The sequence below is a fragment of the Stylophora pistillata genome, chromosome 14, assembly GCF_964205215.1.
Source record: "Stylophora pistillata chromosome 14, jaStyPist1.2, whole genome shotgun sequence".
In the NCBI taxonomy this organism is placed as follows: Eukaryota; Metazoa; Cnidaria; class Anthozoa; order Scleractinia; family Pocilloporidae; genus Stylophora; species Stylophora pistillata.
Window position 1 is genome coordinate 6,372,446 of NC_142532.1, and position 22,193 is coordinate 6,394,638.

Consider the following 22,193-nt stretch of genomic DNA (forward strand, 5'->3'; position numbering starts at 1 on the left):
ATAAACAACATCGTTCAGTTCAATTTACTTTATTGAGTCTTTTACATCTACATTTACAACGAATGTCATTCCATCGTTCTGAATATTTCACTACCGTCCATGCTTCTACCTCTCCCATGAGTACATTTGTTTTTTGCCCCGAATCTTGGCAACCTTCATAGGTTGGTCACCGGTGGGGAAATCTCCCGCTTATCTGCTGCAGGCTGAAGTGGATATTCCGGATGTGGCTTGTCCATGCTCTGCAAAGGTATTGTTTCTGATTGGTCCTTACTGACTGCAGTACTTGGCATGAAAGGTGGTACCAATGGTATTTCATCACCATAATTTGCAGTAGCAGAAATTGGTGTTGCTTTTGGGGATAATCTCATCCCATCTTGACTGTGTGGCATCACTTCGCGTGTATGTCTCAGGTGTCTGCGGTTCCTCCTATAAACTCTTCCATCTTCTGTTCTGAGTTAATAGGACCTTATGTCGACTTTGCCTTTGACTCTTGCTTTGGTCCAATCCTTTTTCTTTCCCAAGTGGGATTTTAGTGGCTGCAATCGCACTGTGTCTCCTGGTTGCATTTCCTTCAGTTCTTTGGCGCCTTAGTTGTAATACAGGGATTGTTTAGCCTTCTGTAGCTTTAACTTCTGATCAACCTCCTCTTGTAGCTTCGGCTTGAGCAATTGGTTTGAGGTTGGGAGTGGAGTCTTTGTTCTTCTACCGAATAATCGCTGAACAGGTGAGGAGTTGAGTGTTTCTGTAGGAGTGTTTGTCCAGTCCAGCAGGGCAAGATATGGGTCTTGTTCAGAGTTGACGGCTTTTTCTAGCAGATGTTTTGCTGGCTTCACCGTGTTCTCGACTTTGCCGTTGGACTGAGGATATGTTGGAGAGCTTGTAATATGTTCAAAACCATACGTGTCTGCGAACTGTTGGAACTTTGCAGAAGAAAAGGGCTGCCCATTATCTGATACAAGCTGGTCGGGAATTCCATGATGTGCGAGATGGGCTTTCAACTTCTTCACAACTTCGTGTGCTGTCTTTCTTGTCATTCTGTCAACTTCAAAGAAGCTTGAATAGTAGTCAACGGTCACCATGAAATCTGCACCGTTCAGATAAAAAAGATCAACTGCGATTTTCTCCCATGGTCTACTAGGCAGTTCGCGACAATCATTGGCTCTTTTCGTTGCTCTACAGGCTGGCTGTTGCAAACGGTACACTTCGCTACATAATCTTCGACATCTTTGCTCATCTCCCTGGTTAGTAAACTACTTCTCTTGCTCTTCTGAGACAGCCTTGGATGCCGATGTGGCTCCGGTGGATCTTAGGCAATATGTCAGCTTTCACGCTCATAGGGATAACTAGTCTGTCACCTTTGAAGACCAGTCCATTCTGCAAAGACAGCTCGTCCCGAAATGTAAAATAACCACTGATGTTCGCTGATACCTCTGCCTTGGTAGCTGGCCAGCCTCTTCTGATTGTTGTCTTAAGCTCTTTCAGGGTAGCATCAGGTTCTGTTGCTTGCTGAATATCAGTCAGCGATGGTTCCGATACTGGCAAGTACTTTATCATATTGATATGCTCTAATTCTCTTTCGGTGTCTCCTCTCATCTCCTCTATGTACATAACATCTTCTGCTACATCGTCTCTTGTGCTCTTGCGCACTCTGTATGCTTTGCTCAGTGTATCTGCCAGATACATTTCAGTCCCTTTTTTGTAAGACACTTGGAGGTCAAACTTCTGCAATCTTAGCAACATTCGCTGAAGACGTTTAGGGGCACTGTGTAGACTTTTACGGAAGATGCTCTCCAAGGGTTTGTGGTCAGTTTGGATCTTGAGAGGTCGACCGTACACACACTGCTCAAAACGTTCTACTCCGAAAAGTGTTGCAAGCATCTCTTTCTCTATCTGGACATAGTTCCCTTCTGTTTCTGTCATAGAAAGAGATACATAAGCCACGGGCTGGCCTCCTTGCATAAGACATGCACCAAGTCCTCTGTCTGATGCATCACACTGCAATTCCACGTCATCTTTGGGGTCAAAATACTTGAGGACAGGGGCAGCTGAGAGTATCTCCTTAACTCGCTTGAAACTACATCCTTGTACTTGCTCATCCCAACGGAACTGGTTCCCTTCTTTCAAAAGGTCTCTCATTGGGACTGTAACTTCTGACAGGTTAGGAGCGAACTTCTGGAGGTAATTTACCATGCTGAGAAGTCTCTTGACATCTTGTTTGCTGGTCGGGGTTGGCATCTCTTTGATACCTTGTACCTTGTCTGGGTCAGGCTTAAGACCATCTTGACATATAACATGTCCCATAAACTTCACTTCTTTGCGACAGAGCTTAAGCTTCTCCTTGTTCAACTTAATGCCAGTAGCGCGACAGCGTTCTAACAATGCTGTCAGCTTTGCATCATGGTCAGAAAGTGCTTCAGCTTCTGTTTCTCCGACACCAAAAACAAGGATATCATCAAATATTGGCTTAATTCCATCAAGACCTTCCAGGGCGTATTCCAATCACCTCTGAAATTCTTCCGGAGTGGGTGATATGCCGAAGGGCATCCGGGTCCAGCGAAACCTTCCTCAGGGGGTACCAAATGTGGTCAGAAGACTGCTTTCATCGTCGAGCTGCACATGCCAAAATCCGTTTTTTGTGTCTACGTCACTAAAGACTTAAGCATTTGTAAGCAGCGGTAGTAGATCATTGATCACTGGAAGGGGAAAATGATTTCTCCTGAGTGCTTTATTCAGAGGTTTTGGGTCAATACATAGCCTTACCTTTCCATTGCTCTTCTTAATGACTATCATTGAGGAAATCCAATCTGTTGGAACATCTGGTTGCAGGATGCCTATCAACTAAGTGTTCTAGTTCCTGTTTTAAAGGCTCTTTTACTGCAAAGGAGACTTTCCTCACTGGCAGTGCCACAGGGGTTACAGACTTATCAATCTCGAGGTGAAGCTTCCCTTTGAGCTTTCCTTCTCCTGAGAAGACATCTCCGAATTTGCTCATGAGATCCAGCTGTGTGGGAATCTCATTCGAGAGAGACATGATGTTATCGGTGTTAATCAGGATGAGGCCAAACTGCTGCACCGATTCAGCACCGAGGAGTGCTGTGTGACCTGTTGGAACGACGGTGTATTCCGTGAGGAAACACTGTCCATTCTTGGGGCTGAAGGTCTCGACCTTAGTACATCCTAGAGGTTTCAGCTCTGATTTGTTGAACATGACGAGGGTAGTTTGAGTAGGCTGAAGGCGTTCCATCTACAGATCTTTAAATATCTGCTGACAAATATCTGCTGGGAGGATATTGACTGTTGCTCCACAGTCTAATTGGAATTTCACTGTTTCATTCCTCAAGTGCATGTTAGCATAAATCTTCTTAGGACTGTTTTTTTGCATAAAGGACGCTCACTGATTCTACACTGAATAAGTAATCATCTGAATCTTGGTTGTTAAACTTCTGAACTTCTTGGTCTACATTGTGAACTGACTTCTTAGTTTGCTTTTTGTTAGCTTTCTGACCTCTGCAAGCCACTGAGAAGTGGATCATTCCACCGCAATTATCACACTTGTGCTGCCATGCTGGACAGAGTTCCTTTTTTAGAGGATGGGTTCTGTGGCAGAACTTGCATCTAACTGGTTCTGTTACTTTGTTGTGGAAGGGGAGTTGAACTTTACTGAGATTTCATACTTTATTATGGCGTAAACCTATCTTCGATTTTGGGTGGCCTGTGGCAACGGCGCTAACCTCCTCCGCATGGGACATCTCCTTGAGTTGTTTGGATGTGGTTTCACTTGCACGGCAAATATCAATACACTTGTTAAGAGTTAGTTTGTTCTCAGGTAGCAGCTTTTTTGGAGTGGCATTATCTCTAATTCCTACCACAACTCTGTCTCTAATCATTCACTCTTGCATGATACCAAAATTGCATGTTTTAGCTAACGAACGTAAAGCTGTAAGGAAAACATCAAATGACTCACCGACCTCCTGTACTCTCTGATTGAACAAATAGGCTTCATATATTTCATTCGTCTCACCGATGAAAAAGGCGTTTAGGTGCTCTATCACTTTGTCATTGTCGGTTTTCTCCTCTTCATTTCCGAAGGGCAAACCATCGTAAATCTCCAGGATATCTGGGCCAATACATGTCAATAATGTGGGTGTTCGAAGATTACTACTTTGCGTACTGAGCCGTGGGGCGATCTCGTAGTTTGTCCTAAGCCGCTTAAATGTCTTCCAATTCACAGCTAAGTTCCCTTGAAGTCTAGTTTCGATGGTAAAGGAATAGAGGACTGGATAAATTGAGGAGTTGCTGGCAGCGTGCTTGTTGACGCTACACTCAACGAGCCTGACTCGGCCATCTGGAGCTAGATTCACTGGGTTTGGTTTGGAAATGCACTCAAGTATTTCAGCAACGATTCTTTAGGAAGAATCCCAAATCACTGACACCATATACTGTTGTTTATAGGAAGAACATACACACACACAGGTGAGATAAAACAGCTCTTGTTTAATCGGTGTCCGACAAAACGTAACAACCGGAAAGCATGGCTTCTAAACTTTTGTTGCCATGGTAGTTATGACGTAAATGTGGACTGAAAGTAAATAGAACAGTAACATCGATACCGTTACAATGACCACTTTCCACTTTGATTGATAAGGGTCATGTGGCCCAGTGCCTCGTCTTCCTTTGCAAATGTTACATAGCCTGACGCAGATAGCCTCCTCAACTCTACTTTTCGAAGGTCCAGCTGTCACAAAAGATCTGAAGATTGAGAAATATGATTAAATTGGTTTTACCTTTGTTCACTAGACTTTTTTTAATATTGATCCCTGTTATATGTTTCAATGTCAAAACCTCTGTGTTACTAGTTTCTAGCTAAGTTTATCAAGAATCAACAGTCTCCATCTTCGGATGATTACTACTGAAAGAAACTACACGTAATTCAGAATTACACATTGGTTAAGGGTAATACCTGGCCATCGACTCCACACCAATGTGTGAAGATCTGTTTTTTAACTTCTAAACTCTTCCCTTCCCCTTTTTTTAATACGGGGCGCAAATGTTAGGGCTTTCAGTTGTATTCAGAAAGGTCAGTGTAGGTGCATGTAATGCTCTCCACTTCTGCATTCGTCACAAATTCGCCCACGTTGAGGAGCGCACTTGCCAGCCTAATGACTCTGTCCCAGCCTGGGACACCTACAGAGTCCACACCAAAGCTACTGTCATCCTTAAAAAAAAAAACATTTAACCCGTTTGATGCTTTGTCGGTTTCACTTTTCTGTTTGTTTTTGTCTTGTTTCTTATTTGATGGTGATTTAAAAACTACCCCGTTCCACTGTCATTATCTGAGGAGTCTTTTGGTAAGGGTAAGGGTAAGTGTCAGATCTTGCACTTCTGTGTCCTCCACTAGGTCGGTCTTGGAACTTTTGTAATGTTCAAACGCCTCTAGTTATTTTTCAGCATGGGAATCTGATTTTGTGTGTAAATATTCTACACCCACATACGTTCGCCAGAGAACATGCCTAGTGGAGTGAAATTCGGAAGGAATGCTTCATTACGTAGACTCCTCTGCACACTATACAGAGTTTTCTCTAAAAGAAATATTGCAAGTGTACAAAGAGTGTGAGGTTTCTGGTTCTTGAACAGCACTTGAAGCACGTTCGGTATTCCATCTGGTAAATCACTCCAAGAGATTTGCTTGAAATGAAACAGTGTTAGCAGCAGTACCTTGTAAGGGAGATATGCATTTGTCTGGAACAATGTTCAAGTGGTGTACTATGGTGGCCCATTGTTATCATAGCATTGTTATCATAGCATAATAAAAAAATAAAAGTAAAATTAAAAAAAAAATTAAAGTAAAAGCAATCCAAGAAAAAAATTGAATTTAAAATAAAACATTAAAGAAAAAATAATTTAAAAAATAAATAAGATAAAAACCTTTAGTACAAATGCAAAATAATTTTAAGTTTACTATGATAACGCTGGGCCGAAAGGAACATCACGATATTTGTTTCCAAAATGAAATGTTCGAAAGCAGCCCATTGTTATCATAGCCTGCGACACGTAAGGTCAGTGGACTACTTTCAGAAGGGCTGCTCGCATTTCCTGATTGGTAACTCGTGCACGTGTGGGTTGTGGCTTGCACTTTTCTCGTTCAAACTACAGTAAAAAGTCCTTTTATCGAGATGAATAGACGACAACAAACGTGGAACCGTTTGCAAGATGAAATGAAGGCGAAGAGGAAGCGACCGCACCCTCGCGGAAAAGGCAAAAGCAAGAAATCTGGTTCCGCTCCGCACGAGTTAATCGTGCAACGTTTAGCATCTGAGCCAGACAACAAACAAACGTTTAGGCCAGTCCAACCAAGAGAGTTTGTGGCGTTTCCATACGAGGATCTTACGCTAGCAAACTTGAAGAAGGCTCTCGCTGACCATTACAGTTTGCCAGCAAGCCTATGTGATGTTCTTGTCACAAACAAGGGACCCTCTTGTACCAGCATGGAACAAATCCCTCATAGAAAGGACAAGGTGAGTTCGTGTACGAAGCATTTCAGCTTAGGTAAATAAACAATGGCGCAAAAATATTCTCGGGTAAAACTAGAGGTAAACTGTATTAAAGGACCAATGTCCGACTATATTCGCGCTTGACAAGGCCTCTCAACTATTAGGGACCGGTCATTATTTAGAGGGGGGGGGAGGGCTGGTGCAAAATTAGGTATGCCATGTTTCATTTTTCCTGACCCCCCCACTTCATGAAGCACATTTTTTTTCTGACCTCCCCCCCCCGATAGATATGCAATCGCACGTACACACACACTTTTAGTACACCAACACATATAACTGTCTATTGGTACTTATTAAATGCATTATTCAGTAACTTTTTTCACATTCTGAACTGAGTAGCCCTCCTCCCAGAACCATTGACTACTTGCATAAATTTATATGGCCCCCCCTTTTTTCCCTGCATAAAAATCGATTACCCACCCCCTATTTGTACCAGCCCCCCCCCCCCCCCCTCTAAATGATGACCAGTCTCTTAGGGACAAAATTCAGATCCCCTCCAAAAGAGATTGGACTAGGAATGACTCCTGGTATTACTGACTCTCACTCTCTCATATGGCAAGCCGATTGTAGCAATATTCAATAAAGGAATATTTCAATTCAAAGAGCCTATTTTAGTTCAATTCAACGAATAAATTTTGGTTCAATACGGTATTTTTTGGTTCAGCATCCGATTTTGCATTCAATGCGATTGCTTCTTCAATTCAACAGCACATTTTGCGTTCAACATTTTCCATTTCGTTCAAAGCGATTTATTTTCGTTCAAAGATTCATTGCACAGCGGTTGACCGAAACAAATTCGTCCCCAGTCTTCATAGAATTCTCACTGGCCTTTATAGCCCACCATTTTGAAAAACAACGAGCACTTGTCTTGCCTTCATGATTCATAATAATGTCTTTACAATCAGATTTTAATGCTGACGAGGACCTATCAACATTTCTTCACACAGTTCTGGACAAAGCAGAACAGTCTTTACATGAAAACTGCTCCTCAGATAGCTTGCAAACGCAGACGGTTGTCGATCAAACGATTAGCTTGCTTCGAACCTTGGCTGAAAATGATAATGACTTCCAGGATACATGGAGCTCCCTTGCAAGTGCTTTTTATGATGTTTTCCAATGCTTGCAGGAGAGAAATTTAGATCTAAACAACAGGCCAACTTCTGTTGCTCAAGTGTTAGTTGCCTCTATGTACACAGGAAGAGCTGGACGTCCATCATTTAAAATTCCACAAGAAATGCTAGAGGACCTTAGAGGTTTCGGTTTTTCGTGGCAGAAAATAGCGGATATATTGGGGGTGTCGCGATGGACTATCTACAGGAGAGTTCAAGAGTATGGTCTAAAATCTATGAGTGATTTCAGCTTGATGTCTGATGGAGAGTTAGATAACATAGTATCAGAATACATGAATCAACATGGCAAAACAACAGGGCAGTCATACATTACTGGGTACTTGAGGTCAAAAGATTTGAGAGTACAAAGGAGTAGAGTACGTGAGAGTATGGCAAGGCTAGATCCTGAAAATGCAGCATTGCGCTGGGGTGCAGTTGTAACACGAAGGACTTACCTCGTGCCTTGGCCTAATTCCTTATGGCACCTTGATGGGCACCACTCTCTCATTCGCTGGGGGCTAGTTGTTCATGGCTGCATAGATGGCTTTTCTAGACGAATAATGTTTCTTCATTGCAGTCCAAACAACCTATCAGAAACTGTACTATCCCTTTTTTTAGATGCTGTTGAGAAAGATGGACTGTGGCCTTCCCGCATTCGTGTTGACAGGGGGGTCGAAAACGTTTTGGTTTGCGATGCCATAGTAGATGCAAGAGGGGCAGGTAGGGGCAGCTTCATTGCTGGGCCTTCCACCCACAACCAAAGAATAGAACGGCTGTGGAGGGATGTGTTTCGTTGCGTTATGCACTATTTTTATTATCTGTTCTATGCTTTAGAGGATTCTGTGAATTTAAACATTGAAGATCCTACGAACATGTTTGCACTGCATTTTGTATTTCTTCCAAGACTTAATAAAGCACTTCATGAGTACCAGGAAACCTTCAATCATCATGGTATCAGAACTGCTAACAGTTGGTCTCCATATCAAATGTGGATGAATGGAATGCTTCATGATGATAATCCGCTATCACATGGTGGCCTTGATGAAGACCCAGATGACCTGGTATTCTATGGCCATTACCCACAGGGACCTTCCCCATTTGATGACAGTGATAATAATGTCACAATATCTCCAATCGAGATACACAAACAGGATGAGGTTTTGCAGATTCTTCAACAGGAAATAGATCCATTGAAACCCTCTACAGACATGGGTATAGACATTTACATTGATGCCTTGGACCTGGTAAACCAAGTTCTACACATGTAATAAACTGTTTTCCTGTGAGATTGCACAGCATATTATCAGATTTTTAACTAAAATGGGATGTACAGGGCCAGAGTAGGATAAAACCAGAAAAATTGGGCATGATAATGGTGTTATTATTCATGTCAATGATAGCACAAAATCTTGACAAAAATTGCGTATTCCAATTGTGAAGCCATTTTTTAATATGACACACACTACTCTGGAGTGACTGTAGTGTTATTAAGCCTGGCGTTCACTATGATGCAAGCATAAGTGAATGAAAGCAAAGAAAAATGTATCCTGTGAGACTTCATGGGACAAAAGGATGGTGTTTTTCTTTGTTGCTAATGATAACAATAATAATCATCATCATCGTTCCCTCAAGATTACTTTCCCTATTGACTTTGCCTATGCTAAGCGTTATGTGGATGTCTTATGTTTATGTCTATCTTATGTCACATGCTTGACTTCATTCCTTTGTGCCCTCCTTAGTATTCTGTTATTCTTATCCTTCCAACGTAGAATTTGGCCATTTGCCCTGATGAAGGGCAAGTTGCTCAAAAGCTAGGCTTAATGTAGGAGTAAATGCTGATGAAACAAAACAAATTAAAATCAGAGCGAGCACTATACCCACCTAAACTAGTACTTCTATAGTCTTGCAGTCATTGATCCAATTGTCTTTACTTTTGCAGTAATGCAGTTCTTGACCACATATTTTTTGTACAGTAACTGAGACAACAGTAGATGCATAATTGACAATATTACCATGTATTTAAGCGATCTTTATTAATCACATGTACCACAGAATAAAAACACCAATAAAAGTCTATTTTTTTGAATTTTTCAAAGTGCTCCCACTCAACCAATGAGCATAATGTAGTACTAAATAGTTTTAGTTCCTAATAAATCTTTTGTTTTCTTCTAATTATCAATACTTAGTAAAATAGTGCTGTTTGTTTCATTGGCTTAATGCAAGCACTTTATGAAAGGGAGTAAAATAAAAAGCAAGAAGCACTTTTTTGAATATCATAGACGTCATTATATAAAGTTCTTCACAACATGATGAAATAAAGTGTATATTAAAAGAACAAATATCGAATTTAAATACATGGAGAAACACAAACTCGGGAAAAATCTGACTCCCAGATGGGATTTGAACCCGACCCTCCATGATCTAGTCGGATGCTCTAACCACTACCGGAGACTCAATAGTGAGCAAGGGCCAGTCTGTGGGTCTTACATGGCAACACAGCCAAGTTCTGACTGGCACATGTGAACTCACTAACAGCATGCTGTCACATTAAAGGAGCACAGTCACGGCTAAACAGTTTGAAAAGTTTGCAATCCGTGTTAGTCTTCTATATTTAACCATCCTTGTTCCTTTGTGGTATATTATTGTCTTGGTGGTGTTTTTCTATCTTAAGTTTGTGAAGTCTTATTTTTCAGGTTTCCTTGAGTTAAACGGTAATTTTGCTAATGGCCAACATAACTCAAAATACTGTGACTGAGCTCCTTTCATGTATGAATTCACTAACAACATCACAGTGTCACATTGAGGCATATCTAAATGTGACCACTCCACCTCCAAAGTGATTTTTTTCCGAGTTTGAGTTTCTCCATGAAATAATATGTACATGTACATTGTATATTGAAATTCTTAAACTGTAACAATTTCTTCAGTGATAAACCTATTATCTTCAATGTATATCTGACTGTATTCGCAGAGCATGTCCGCAGTTGACTCTAGGACAGTCCCAGTGGCCAGGAGTGTTCTGACCACCCTGTGGCTAGGAGAATCCCCCCCACGCAAGCACGTGACAGGGGTGTCTCTAGCCGGGGGCCATGTCAACAAAGAACATTCAAGCAAGCTAAAACAACTCAAGAAACTCATTATTTGTCACTCAAATGGCCAAGTCTAAATAAGAGGAGGTGTCCGTATGAGACACCCTCCCCTGCCCCCCCTGCAAGCCACCAGCAGATAGTCCATGGACTGGGCCATTCACCTGAGCCAGCCGTGACGACAACCTGCAGGCCTATTCTTGCGAATATGGTCAGATATATATAATATATTAATAGTCCTTTGTAATGAATATCACAATACCTTGTTCTATGCTCTTGACATCTATAGTACTATTTTTAAAATTGGCATTTTTTAATATTTGTATTAATTATTGTGCAGAACATTTGCTGTTGCCAACAACCAAAAACAAACAGAAATAATAACTATGATCCAGACATAAAATCTGCTATTTACTTAGTGCCAAAAAATGTGTTAAGAAATGCCATATCATATAAAGAGAAAAGCACTTCAGTGGCAGGTAGCTGTACATTCAGTGCTGGCCTTGGCAACCTGAGACAGCCAATACAGGTGTTTGCAGAGGGCTAAAAAGAATCTTGCACCTCATGGAATTGAATGCTAGGATGAATGTGGAAACCAAGAACAGGTTCCTCATCTGTGCCAGTCACAAATGTTAAGATGCTTGATAATGACAATCCATGTCTTCTTCCGCCTGAAAAGAAATTGCAGCATACATTTATTTTTGCAATAGACATTGTTCACAGACAAACTTTAGTGGGGTAAAAAGAATCACACACTTTCTCTGTATTGATGTTGTCATGAATGTTGGGTTTAATATACTTACTTGCTACTTCCCTCATGTATTTTACAAATGCTGCATACACTTTGTTCTCTAGGGAACGACTGTTTGACCCTTCAGGACTAAATTCAGGCTTAAGCAAATGTACCAGCTGCTTCACTGTTAACATGTGGTCTGGGTTTCGTCTCAACAAGTGCAAGAACATTGGTAACTGACATCCAATCTGTGAAAATGTGAATAACCTCATTTAACACATGTATTACTTCATGGTGTCTTTAGAAACGGAGATTTAAAATAATCGAGAGTCCTACATGTACCTCACTTCAAAAATGAGCTTACGCTATCTTAAGGTCAGATTCTGTAAGGGAATAAATATCTACTGCTTTTTACCAAAAAGGACTAAATGTATAGTTTCAAATACAACACATCAAGATTGAAGTTTGGTTTAGCTAGGGAAGTTTTGAATGAGTTACAGTCATTCAAATTAATTTCATAAAGAAGTTTGTAGCATATGCATGTATCAAGAACAAGCCAGGATGGCTGCAGGCCTGGGAATGGACTCTTTTAGGGACTGGCCTGTATTTTGAGATTTGGAGCCAGCTTATTGTTCCTGGGAAATGAGTTGTATTTTTCAACAGCAAACACTCAAAACAGTATATCAACACCCGCCTGGTGTATTCCAAGACATTTGAGACCATTTTGCAAGTGTTGGATGGCTGAATTTGGCTTTGATGAAGTGGAAAATATTTCTTCCAGGATCTCCTCTTCCAAAAAACGAGGCAATTTTCCATTTTGGAGGATACTTAGTCCTGTTATTAGAAAAGGCAGATTTATATAAGCATTCATGGAATGAAAACATGGAAACATGAAAACAGTTACTTGTTGAAGGTATTTTTTTCTCAATTTTAGTTTTTTATTTTTCTTATTTTCTGTGTTATACCTGGAAACTAGCTGGTGATCTTTTTTCACAAAAGCCAAGCATATATAACAATAAAACTTGACTTGACTTGAAGATTATTATATTCTTACCAAGTATTTTACCAACTATCTGGTAATCTTCCGCCAGATGATCTTTCAGTCCTTTCTCAAAATATTTGGCATGTATTTCGGAAAGAACCAGTCTGAAAAATTCTTTTCTTGGGCCGCCTAAATCCTCAGCTTCCTAAAATATAGACAGTAAAAAAGTGATTGTATTTATGCCTATCAAGAGAGGGTTTGCATCAACACTGTATATGGGCTACAGTGCCACGTTTGGTCTGTAAATGAGATTGGAAAAATTGTCAATCATTTTATGCTATGTTGATATAATTGTGTTTCACCAAAATAACACACTTTCAATGCTGGACATAATGTAATTTAAAAATAGTATAAACTAAAAATGTGCAAAAATAACCATTGGCTTAAGAACCACCAGGCTACAATTTACCATTTAAGCACCCACTGAGAAATTACATGTAGACTGGTTCTCATATGACAGGTTTTACTTATAAGCTTTATTGGGTCATTGTAAAAACTTACATCATGAGTTGAGTCTGAGTACCAAATTTACTGATGCAAGAAAAATGTCTAATTTAGGATTATAATTTTGTACTCAATCTATCTTCTACAGTGATACTTACTGAACATTGTAATAACTTACCAATGAATAGATCACTGATGAAAAAAAAAACATTGTAATAACAACACCATAACAGATATATAAGGACAATACATTTGGTTTGCAAATAAGTCTTTAAGAACCAGTTAAGAACCAGCTCTGCCCACTTTCTCACCACTTTAGCCTGACTTTGAAAACTAGTGGTTCTTTTATGCAGGCTTTTACTGACTTATATACGATGTCTAAAACCATATATCGGAATAACTGAATGTGGTATTTACATACCTCCCCATAAAAATCCACTTGTAGAGTTTTTTGTAAATCTGATAAAGCAACCTCTTTTAGTTCTTCAAATGCCGTTTCGAGAATACTCTTCCTGTTAACTAAGATGTATTGAGTCATTCCTTCTGACACTTCTTCGACTCTTTGCACTTCCAGATTTCGTCCTTTGACAAACTTGTTTTGGATTACTCTTAAGATCTCACTTGGATTAGATATGTTATTTTCTTGACAGTAGGCCACAGCTTCTTCAGCAAGTTTGTCCATTTCCTGACAAACTTGGGAGGTGGGTTGGTTGTTGTCAACTTGGGTGGATTGGCTGTTTTCAACTTGTGAGGTGAATTGGCTGTTGTCTACTACGGTGGATTGGCTTTTGTCAACTTGGGAGGTGGATTGGCTGTTGTTTACTCGGGTGGATTGGCCATTGTCAAGTTGGGAGGTGGATTGGCTGTTGTATACTTGAGTGGATTGGCTATTGCCAAGTCGGGCGGTGGATTGGCTGTTGTCTACTCGGGTGGATTGGCTATTGTCAACTTGGCAGGCAGATTGGCTATTATCAACTTGGGAGGTGGATTGGCTGTTTGATACTCGGATGGACTGGCTGTAATTCACTTGTTCATTCTTGCCCATATATGAAGTTAACAATTATAAAGGGATTGAAATTACACATTGAAATTATATGTATATTTTAGTAATGCATGTTAACAGGTTAGGGGTTACTTTATATTAATTCACAAGAAAATATGTAACAGGACAGAGTGGAGACTGCATGGAGTTGCAATAAAGGCTGCTGATTGCTGGCATCACTTTCACCAACCAATCCAATGATTGTGAAATATCATGAATATGAAAGGCACTACCTTACATGTAAATAAATCACTGTTTTCTACTTTTTCAAATAAAAAAAAAATAAACTGCATTATTCAGTAATCTCTAGTTTTTATGACATATAATTTGAGTTAGTACACTTTCATAATATAGGACAAAACAGATAAGATTGTACCAAATTCGGGTAAAAGATTTTAGGGGAACAGAAGGAATTAATATTACTAAATCATAAATAATACCACCCCCTCATTACAAAACAGCATACATGTATTTTCTGCTGATTTTTCATTCTCAAACTTATTCGACGACAATATGGCTTACCATCATAACTGCTGTCGTTGTTTTCTAACAGGCATTCAAAGCCTGGTTTGAGCTTGACATAAATGGAACCTTGGCCAGCCACAACTTTCAGCTGCTTGTATGCAAATGAATCGCAGGTCACTGGAATCAACAGCTTTCTTCTAATGGCTCTTAGAAAAACGAAGTCAGAGTCTGTAACAGTAGGGAATTTAACCCTCGTTACTTCGCCTAATTTCCTTCGAATATCCGCCTCAGAATATTCAGGGGAGAGTTGAATAAGCCCGCGAAGCATGATCTTGTCGTCGGATATCGTCCACTCATCTTCGTCCTCTTCACCTAACGACAGCAACACAAACTCGAACGCTTTCATGTCTTCCTTCTTAGCCTTTTTCGTCTGCCCTTGGTCATTGGCTGTACTGGTAGCTCGTAATCGTTCACGCTTATTCAACCGCTTGCCAAGACCAGATGTACTTGATTGTGACGAGTTTAGCATTGACCTCGCTCTTTGCAACGCTGAAAACAATCTATTTCCACCAGAACTTGAAGTTTCAGGCCTTGATGTCTCAGAGCTAGCATTCTCGTCGTCTAAAATCTTTTTCACAAGCTCTGAAGCTTCTCCGAGGCAAGACGACAACTTTGTAAGAGATGAGCGATCCATTTATAGTAAGAATATCTGACCTGACAACTGCTCGTTGTTTTTCAAAATGGCGCGAAAATGACGGGCTGTAAAAGGCCAGTGAGAATGAAGACTGGGGACGAGTTTTCGGTCAACCGCTGTGCAATGAATCTTTGAACGAAAATAAATCGCTTTGAACGAAATGGAAAATGTTGAACGCAAAATGTGCTGTTGAATTTAAGAAGCAATCGCATTGAATGCAAAATCGGATGCTGAACCAAAAAATACCGTATTGAACCAAAATTTATTCGTTGAATTGAACTAAAATACGCTCTTTGAATTGAAATATTCCTTTATTGAATATTGCTACAATCGGCTTGCCATACTCTCACTATCACGGACACTAAACAATGTCCCGAGGGTGTCTGTTGTAATGAGAGTTGACTGTATCTCTATATGTTTCTTTTGGGAAGAGGGCATGATATATTGACTTGTCACCATGTAAAAAAAAAAAACAACAAATATAAGTTAGGTTGACATCAGGTTTTCTGTTCTTCACACAGGATTCAAATTCTTGAAGAGTTTGAATGAGAGGTCTGAACAAACTCTCCTTGGCTTAAGTTTTGAAAAATGTCAGTTATGACACTGTCAGTACCCTCAGTCCTCCTCATGTTACTCCAAGTTTGTTGAAACTGTAATATTACCTTTGAAATACATTTATTTAGACAGCGAATACCGGGTACATAAACTCTTTAGCTTAAATGTAAAAAAATTGCCAACAGGAAGGTAAAGGTCACTGATGTTTGGCAGTTTTGGGGCCTTGATGATAAGAATTTTCACATTTTATATTGTTATAATAGCATTACCAACTAGTTAACAGTGATAGTAGCATGAATTTCATATGTTAAATATGATGCCCAACCCAAATGAAATCTGATCGGTTTTGTTATTTTTATTTGACAAACATGTAGGTGTATCTGGTGCGGTTTGTAGTTGGCCAAGATTATGGGGAGGACTCCAATAGCTCTGACCCAACACATGTACATGAAGGTTTCTCGGATAACTCCTCATTCCAAAGAACAACTTCTGCATCATCAGCACCAGTGAGAAAGGCAGCTGCGCCAAAACCAAAAGCAGATTATAGAAGGTTCTCAGTGACAACCCAGTTTCCTCCATCCGTATCCATTGCCTCATTGCTGGATGCTGGGAAGCTCATCAAACCAGTCACCAAAAACAAGTGTCTCCTAACCTTTGAACAATTTGACATTGCCTCCAAAGAATGGACAGATGCAATGGAGGTAGAGTGTACAGTAGATTCAGAGAAGTTTTCCTCAGGTGGATTCCGTGATGCTTACCACTGCAAGCTAACTGGCAAATCTGCGGGCCAAAACATTTCAAATCGCTGGGTTATCAAAACGTACAACGAGAAGTCCAAAGAAGTAATTAGTACTCAATTAAAAACTAATATAGAGAGCCATTGTTGTAAGCAAGTACAAATGCATGAGGTAGCTAGGCACTTAACAAAGAAGTTCCAGTCACAGGCATCACAAGAAATGGGAAAGTGTTTTCAGTACAACCATGTATAGTACACCACAATAGACGAGAAACCAGCGACAGTTGAGGAATTTGTTCCAGGCCTCTTTGCCAAACTGATTAATAATAATGGCAAGAAGGCCGATCTGCCTGAAGATGCAGATAAAGATTTGAAAGATTTGTTGGCCAAAGCAGAGTGCCTGGTTCACTATACCTATGAATCATCCAACCAACAACTCATGTTACTTGATATACAGGGATCTGGCTACTGTTTATATGATCCCGAAATAGCAACAAATGATATCATGGATGCCAGCAGCTTAGAATACTATTTCTGCTGTGGAAATTATTCATCCGTGGGCATCACATGCTTTCTCAATGAACATGAGTGCAATGCCTACTGTAAGATGATGGACCTAAGTCAGTAAGAGAATGGATTACTGGAGCATAATTCACCTTCCACCTTTTATCAAGATAGCAGCTCAGTGACTGCCTTTCAAGTGTTGTGTTGTTAGTTTAAACCTTACGTCATGCTTCTCACAGACCATTGGGAGGAGAACACGGCATGGAACAGTTCATTTAAGATAACAAATCTTTTTTATCACTGGCATTTTTTACAACGTCCATGAATGTTACTAAGTCTGTAGTTCTTTGTCCTTGGACCATTTGTTGGACAATGTTTTTTACACATTTGAACTACCGGTATAAGGAAAAAAAGTTACAATAAAATGCACTTTTATGATGATGCTGATGGTGATGACTCTTTGTACTTCTCCTTTAAGAAAAGATAGGCATCTGCTGCCTCGGCTGGCTTCACCCCATCAATATTGGGAATAATTCGTTCACAGCTCTCTCTCACAGTTTTTGGTAAGTAGTCATCTACAACTGACTTGACACCTGATAATGAAGCAACCTCATCCAGTGCTTCTAAAGTGACTTGCAAACCTATACAATACAGGAAATTGCACTTGATGAGCATTTGAACATTAACCCTTAATAACTTGTTAGTGAGTGGATCATCATGTCTGCCCTGAAAATATCTGTATTGGCCTCTCTCTCTCTATTGAAGTATAATATTGATGATTTAATCTCTCAAGCTGTCCATAAATTAATTTAACCATCCCCGCTTTTTACACATTGTTTCTCATTGAATTCATTGAATCGATACTTAGTGGTGGGTCATTAATTAAAAAAGGATTCGTACTGGTCCTGGAAAACCTGAAAAATCCTGGAATTTTATTTTCTTATTTTCAAGGACTGGCCAGGACTGGAAAGTCCTGGAAAAAGAACACTGGTCCTGGAAAGTTCTAGACATCTGTTAAACTCAGGAAATCATGTTTTCTTAAAACAATTTTTAAATTTTAAGATTTCTTCAGAAATGCAACACTTGGCTCTCTAAGACATGCTTTGTTGTGCAGTCTGCAAATATTATTCTAAAACATACAAATATTCAGTAAAATACCCTTACCACACTCATTTGCATTGTATTGCTCAGGGAACGAGTACAGGTGATATGGTATCCCTTTAGGCATCTGAGCATCCTTTTGGCTCCTTACTCTATGTGAATTCCACACAGTTTCCCTAAAGATATCCATTTCTTTCTGGATGACAGGAATAAAAATGAATGCCAATAGGTGCCTGTTTAAATGCAAAGACAGCATAGTAAGAATGCAGATCCATGATATTTAAATGTGGCAGGTGTTAACTACAAGTCACAGGCTATGTGTCAGGTCAATTAATAAAGAGAGGTGAAATCAGTATAACATCAAAATTATAAGCACTTGGAAATTAACTGCACATGTTTTCAGTTACCTTATTACATGAAGCTTCGGCAACATGTTAATTTTGAAAATTTCGCGATTTTTCGCAAAATGAAAAAGATGCAAAAAATAAGTGTTGCGAAAATTACATGACGTGAAAATTAAGTGAAACTTCATGTAAATAATCATAAAAAGGATGAGTTTATTACCACTGAGGTCATTACAAGTCTAAAAGCAAGCCAATAGTGGACTTCACGTTACTTTTGGTTTTCAAACTAATTCACACAACTTGGTTGGTGGAAATGTATAAATTTTTATCCTTTTATTCACGTCAATGGCTGGTTACATTAACTTTGTCAAGGAAAAATACCTTATCCCAGGGGCGGTGCATTACTCAAAATTAATAACTACTTAATAACTGCGTGTGAGGGCTTTGCTGTAAAATTCCAGACTGAGGGATAAAATTTTTGCTTTATGGACCGAGCCTCTGGGCGAGGTCCATGAATAGAAAATTTCAGCCCGAACTCTGGAATTTTACAGTAAAGCTTGAGCAAACAAGGTTATTAAGTTGTTTATTATATGGCTTCCGACGGGCAAAGCACGCCAAATAGAGAGAACTTCTAAATTGCTTTCATTTTTTGTCAGGATAATAAAATTCAGATAAGAAATCTTTAGAACTCATAGTTAAAGAAGACCAAGATACGTGTTTTGTTAAATTTCTTGCTTTTTTAATGAAGTTTCTTTCAGCGAAAGTCACAAAGTTAGCTAGGTTTTGTAAACGAAAACGGTGGTGGGAAAAATCTGTAATGCCCGTGGGCGTTTACCAGGAAAGTATGGAACGCTAATTAACCAATGAGAACACGCGTACTATCGCAGCCATATAATAAAGTGACTTAAAACACAAAATTTTCCAAAAAATTGCGAAATTTAAGTGTTGCGAAATATTTGAACCTCAAAATCACGAAATTAACGTGTCACGAAAAATTCATGTAATAAGGTATGTAAAATGAATTAAATAGAACTGGTACTGTTCATGTAATGTATTTGAAAACATAGTTAATACCTGTCTGGTTGATCACTTGGATCATAGTGGCCTTGTTCCAGTAACATAGTGAGCTGCCTCTTGAAAAATCTTTCAAATCTATTGTGCAGGTCTCGCCACCATCTTTCTATCTGTGAAAAATGGTTCAAATCTGTGTTGATAATGCAATTCAAAAAGTAAACAATCAGTTATTACCCTTAAATGTATAGGTCAGAAAAAAGGTTTTTGGAATGTGAAGCACAGATTCCTGCATTTTCATTACCATCATTAAAATCTACATAAAAAATTCAGAAAAGCCTAAGTGGGCACCAAACTGATGTTTTATTGTCGGAAAGTGTTTAGTTAACTGCCTTACCTTGTTATTTGTTGAAGGACCATAAAAAACTGTATCTGCCTCCTCATCTTGCTCTTGCCTTAAAAAAGCGTGAATAGTAGCCATGTGCCCTGTCTCAGTTCCTTTATCCAGCCTCAGATATTTACTGATCACTTGAATGAAAAAAAGATAATAAAATAAGTAAATAAATAAATAAATAAAGCTTAAAAAATCGTACATGTATGTAGAGCCCAGGGGGGGCTCTGGATATTTTGGGTAGGGGTGTGTCGCTGGGACTCTGAGACCCTTACCCTATACTAGATCATGTTTGAATTTTGCGACTCTCTTCTAGACTAGATGCGTAAAATTACCACACTATTCCAGACTTGCTAGTCTCTAGGAACTTTATTTCTGTCACAGGAAGTTGCTTATACGGTAAATGATACCCTATTCCAGACCAAAATGCTCTGATTTTTAATACCCTATCCTAGACTAAACTGCTCAAAAACCCTACCCTTCACAGCAGCACATACCTATAAGCTTTGTGTATGGGAGTACCCCTCCCCGGGATGTAGAGCTTAACCTTAGTTAACTATGGTTCAGCTTTGACTGTATCATGATCAGTCTGCAATTGCCATTGTATATATTTTGCATACAGGACCAATGTTACCTTTTGTTTTGTACAGATGATCCATGTACCAACGACCAATAAGCTTAGGGTCAGAGTTTGTGGTCCATAATTTCAGATACAAAATGTATCCACTAAAGGCATCTTGCAAGCCGTAAACAGCTAAAGGAAAAGTGCTATTCATGAAACCCATTAGCTTGTCGTGGCCATCCCCAGAATGAGTGTGATTAGGTCCCTGTATACAAGATAACATCATAAAATAACTACTATGACATGACACTATGACCATAAGCCTATTACAGAAGGGGGATCCTTGGCTGATCGGATTAGGGAAGTCCAGAAAATTTATGGGAACTCACCAAACTGAAAGACGAAAAGAAATGGGGAAGGGAAGCAGGTTTGCTTGTGTCCAAATCCACCATGTTTTGGATAATCAAAAAGACCTGGACCATCAGTCAAGTATTTGTACCTATAGGCAGGCATGCATAAGCAAGTTGAGATCAACATATATTATCACCAGAATGTCCTGATATGGATTTTGTTTGGCAATCTTTAAAAGGACAAGCAAGATAATGAGAGCTTTTAGCACACAGATACCCCAGTTACTTGCGTTGCCTTTAAAATGTCTTTTGCAGATGCCTAAAAACATGTTACACTAGATTGAAATTCATGATAAAAGCACAGGCAGATAAGTTGGATGGTTCGAGGTAGGTTGCCAGAACATGCCATTTGATCCCATATATTTACTCTACTTTGCAACGGCTTACTCTAAGGGATCAGGGGAAATGCTTCAATGAATTTTACATACTTGGGCACCTGCCACAAAAAGGTGGGAGAACTTACCAATGATGTGAACGTTCCAGTAGCTCCTCTTTGTCGTTTTTTTTGACCAACATTCCCTCGCCTAGTCAGTCCTTCGGGGTCCACCATACCCATAACATCATGGACCAGATTGCGAGGGACAGCCAATTTATGTTGCTCTCGTATTTTTCTCTGCATTGCTCGATACCCTAGATACTGCCCTGGACCCTCCATTTCCTCTTCGATTGCCTTCTTTACATCTTCAACGTTGGTTTCGTACCTAACGTATTTGATGCCGAAAAAACGTAATCTTCTGCTAAGTGTAGGCAGACTCCAGGCATACTCAGGGAAGTCCCGACTAGCAAAATCCAGTATCTCCTGCCTGGAATAGTTTGCTAACACATAGCGCTCAAGGTCGCTCTTCAGTGGCTCGTCACTCTCCCACTCTGAGCAACGAATGCGGACCGCCATTTTGAGAGAAGAGAAAGAGAGAGGAAGCTGGGAACTAGGTTGTCCACTGACCTTACGTGTCGCAGGCTGCTTTCGAACATTTCATTTTGGAAACAAATATCGTGATGTTCCTTTCGGCCCAGCGTTATCGTAGTAAACTTAAAATTATTTTGCATTTGTACTAAAGGTTTTTATCTTATTTATTTTTTAAATTATTTTTCACTTTAATTTTAACTTTTATGTATTTTTTAATTTTTAATCTTCCTTTACTTTTTTTTATTGAATTTCTTCAGTAGCTCCTGTTTTCTTTAATGTTTTATTTTAAATTCAATTTTTTTTTTGGATTGCTTTTACTTTTATTTTTTTTTAATTTTACTTTTATTTTTTTATTATGCTATGATAACAATGCTATGATAACAATGGGCCACCATAGTGTACTTATCTTAAAGCTGAGTATTTGACAGATGAAAGTTGGCACGGCCAGCTGAGCCAGGATTGGATCCTTACCTTCACAGTGAATATGTTGCTTATCTGTTAAAGTC

General features: G+C 39.5%; 3 protein-coding genes, 1 long non-coding RNA gene and 2 pseudogenes across 6 annotated transcripts in view; 2 read left to right on the forward strand and 4 right to left on the reverse strand.

Moving 5' to 3' along the window:
• LOC148716280 (uncharacterized) overlaps positions 1 to 22,193 on the reverse strand; it is a 279,731-nt gene that overhangs the window by 14,527 nt on the left and 243,011 nt on the right. The window lies entirely within an intron of this gene.
• Positions 2,847 to 4,800, reverse strand: LOC148716281 (uncharacterized; annotated as a pseudogene).
• LOC111345048 (uncharacterized) lies at positions 5,886 to 17,402 on the forward strand. Its single transcript, XM_088744284.1, has 2 exons — positions 5,886 to 6,515; positions 16,096 to 17,402. The coding sequence occupies exons 1-2, from the start codon at positions 6,174 to 6,176 to the stop codon at positions 16,708 to 16,710; spliced, it is 957 nt and encodes a 318-aa protein (XP_088600410.1). The 5' UTR covers positions 5,886 to 6,173; the 3' UTR covers positions 16,711 to 17,402.
• On the forward strand, positions 7,398 to 9,755 carry LOC148716282 (uncharacterized). The gene has a single exon (XM_088744269.1). It carries the CDS (start codon positions 7,441 to 7,443, stop codon positions 8,926 to 8,928), a length of 1,488 nt encoding a protein of 495 aa, XP_088600395.1. The 5' UTR covers positions 7,398 to 7,440; the 3' UTR covers positions 8,929 to 9,755.
• LOC148716283 (uncharacterized) lies at positions 9,669 to 15,181 on the reverse strand (annotated as a pseudogene). The gene is made up of 6 exons (XR_015995069.1): positions 14,530 to 15,181; positions 13,387 to 14,027; positions 12,534 to 12,666; positions 12,157 to 12,313; positions 11,550 to 11,746; positions 9,669 to 11,417 (listed from the first exon to the last, which is right to left on the reverse strand). The product of XR_015995069.1 is annotated as an uncharacterized LOC148716283 (transcript).
• LOC111345050 (uncharacterized) lies at positions 17,236 to 21,687 on the reverse strand. Of its 2 annotated transcripts, none has more exons than XM_088744275.1 (6): positions 21,244 to 21,687; positions 20,443 to 20,635; positions 19,815 to 19,945; positions 19,481 to 19,590; positions 18,126 to 18,295; positions 17,236 to 17,602 (listed from the first exon to the last, which is right to left on the reverse strand). In XM_088744275.1, the coding sequence occupies exons 1-6, from the start codon at positions 21,670 to 21,672 to the stop codon at positions 17,394 to 17,396; spliced, it is 1,242 nt and encodes a 413-aa protein (XP_088600401.1). In that variant the 5' UTR covers positions 21,673 to 21,687; the 3' UTR covers positions 17,236 to 17,393. The 2 variants fall into 2 exon arrangements, with proteins under 2 accessions (XP_088600401.1, XP_088600402.1); XM_088744276.1 differs by lacking the exon at positions 21,244 to 21,687 and adding an exon at positions 20,760 to 21,235.

Excerpts from the sequence above, each read along its gene's own strand:
- LOC111345048 (XM_088744284.1), top strand. The coding sequence starts at position 6,174 with ATGAATAGACGACAACAAACGTGGAACCGTTTGCAAGATGAAATGAAG. Across the intron at positions 6,516-16,095 it reads TCCCTCATAGAAAGGACAAG|GTGTATCTGGTGCGGTTTGT; the intron begins GTGAGTTCGTGT and ends ACAAACATGTAG.
- LOC148716282 (XM_088744269.1), top strand. The coding sequence starts at position 7,441 with ATGTCTTTACAATCAGATTTTAATGCTGACGAGGACCTATCAACATTT.
- LOC111345050 (XM_088744275.1), bottom strand. The coding sequence starts at position 21,672 with ATGGCGGTCCGCATTCGTTGCTCAGAGTGGGAGAGTGACGAGCCACTG. Across the intron at positions 20,636-21,243 it reads CTGGAACGTTCACATCATTG|GGACCTAATCACACTCATTC; the intron begins GTAAGTTCTCCC and ends TCTTGTATACAG. Across the intron at positions 19,946-20,442 it reads TCATCTGTACAAAACAAAAG|TGATCAGTAAATATCTGAGG; the intron begins GTAACATTGGTC and ends TTTTCATTCAAG.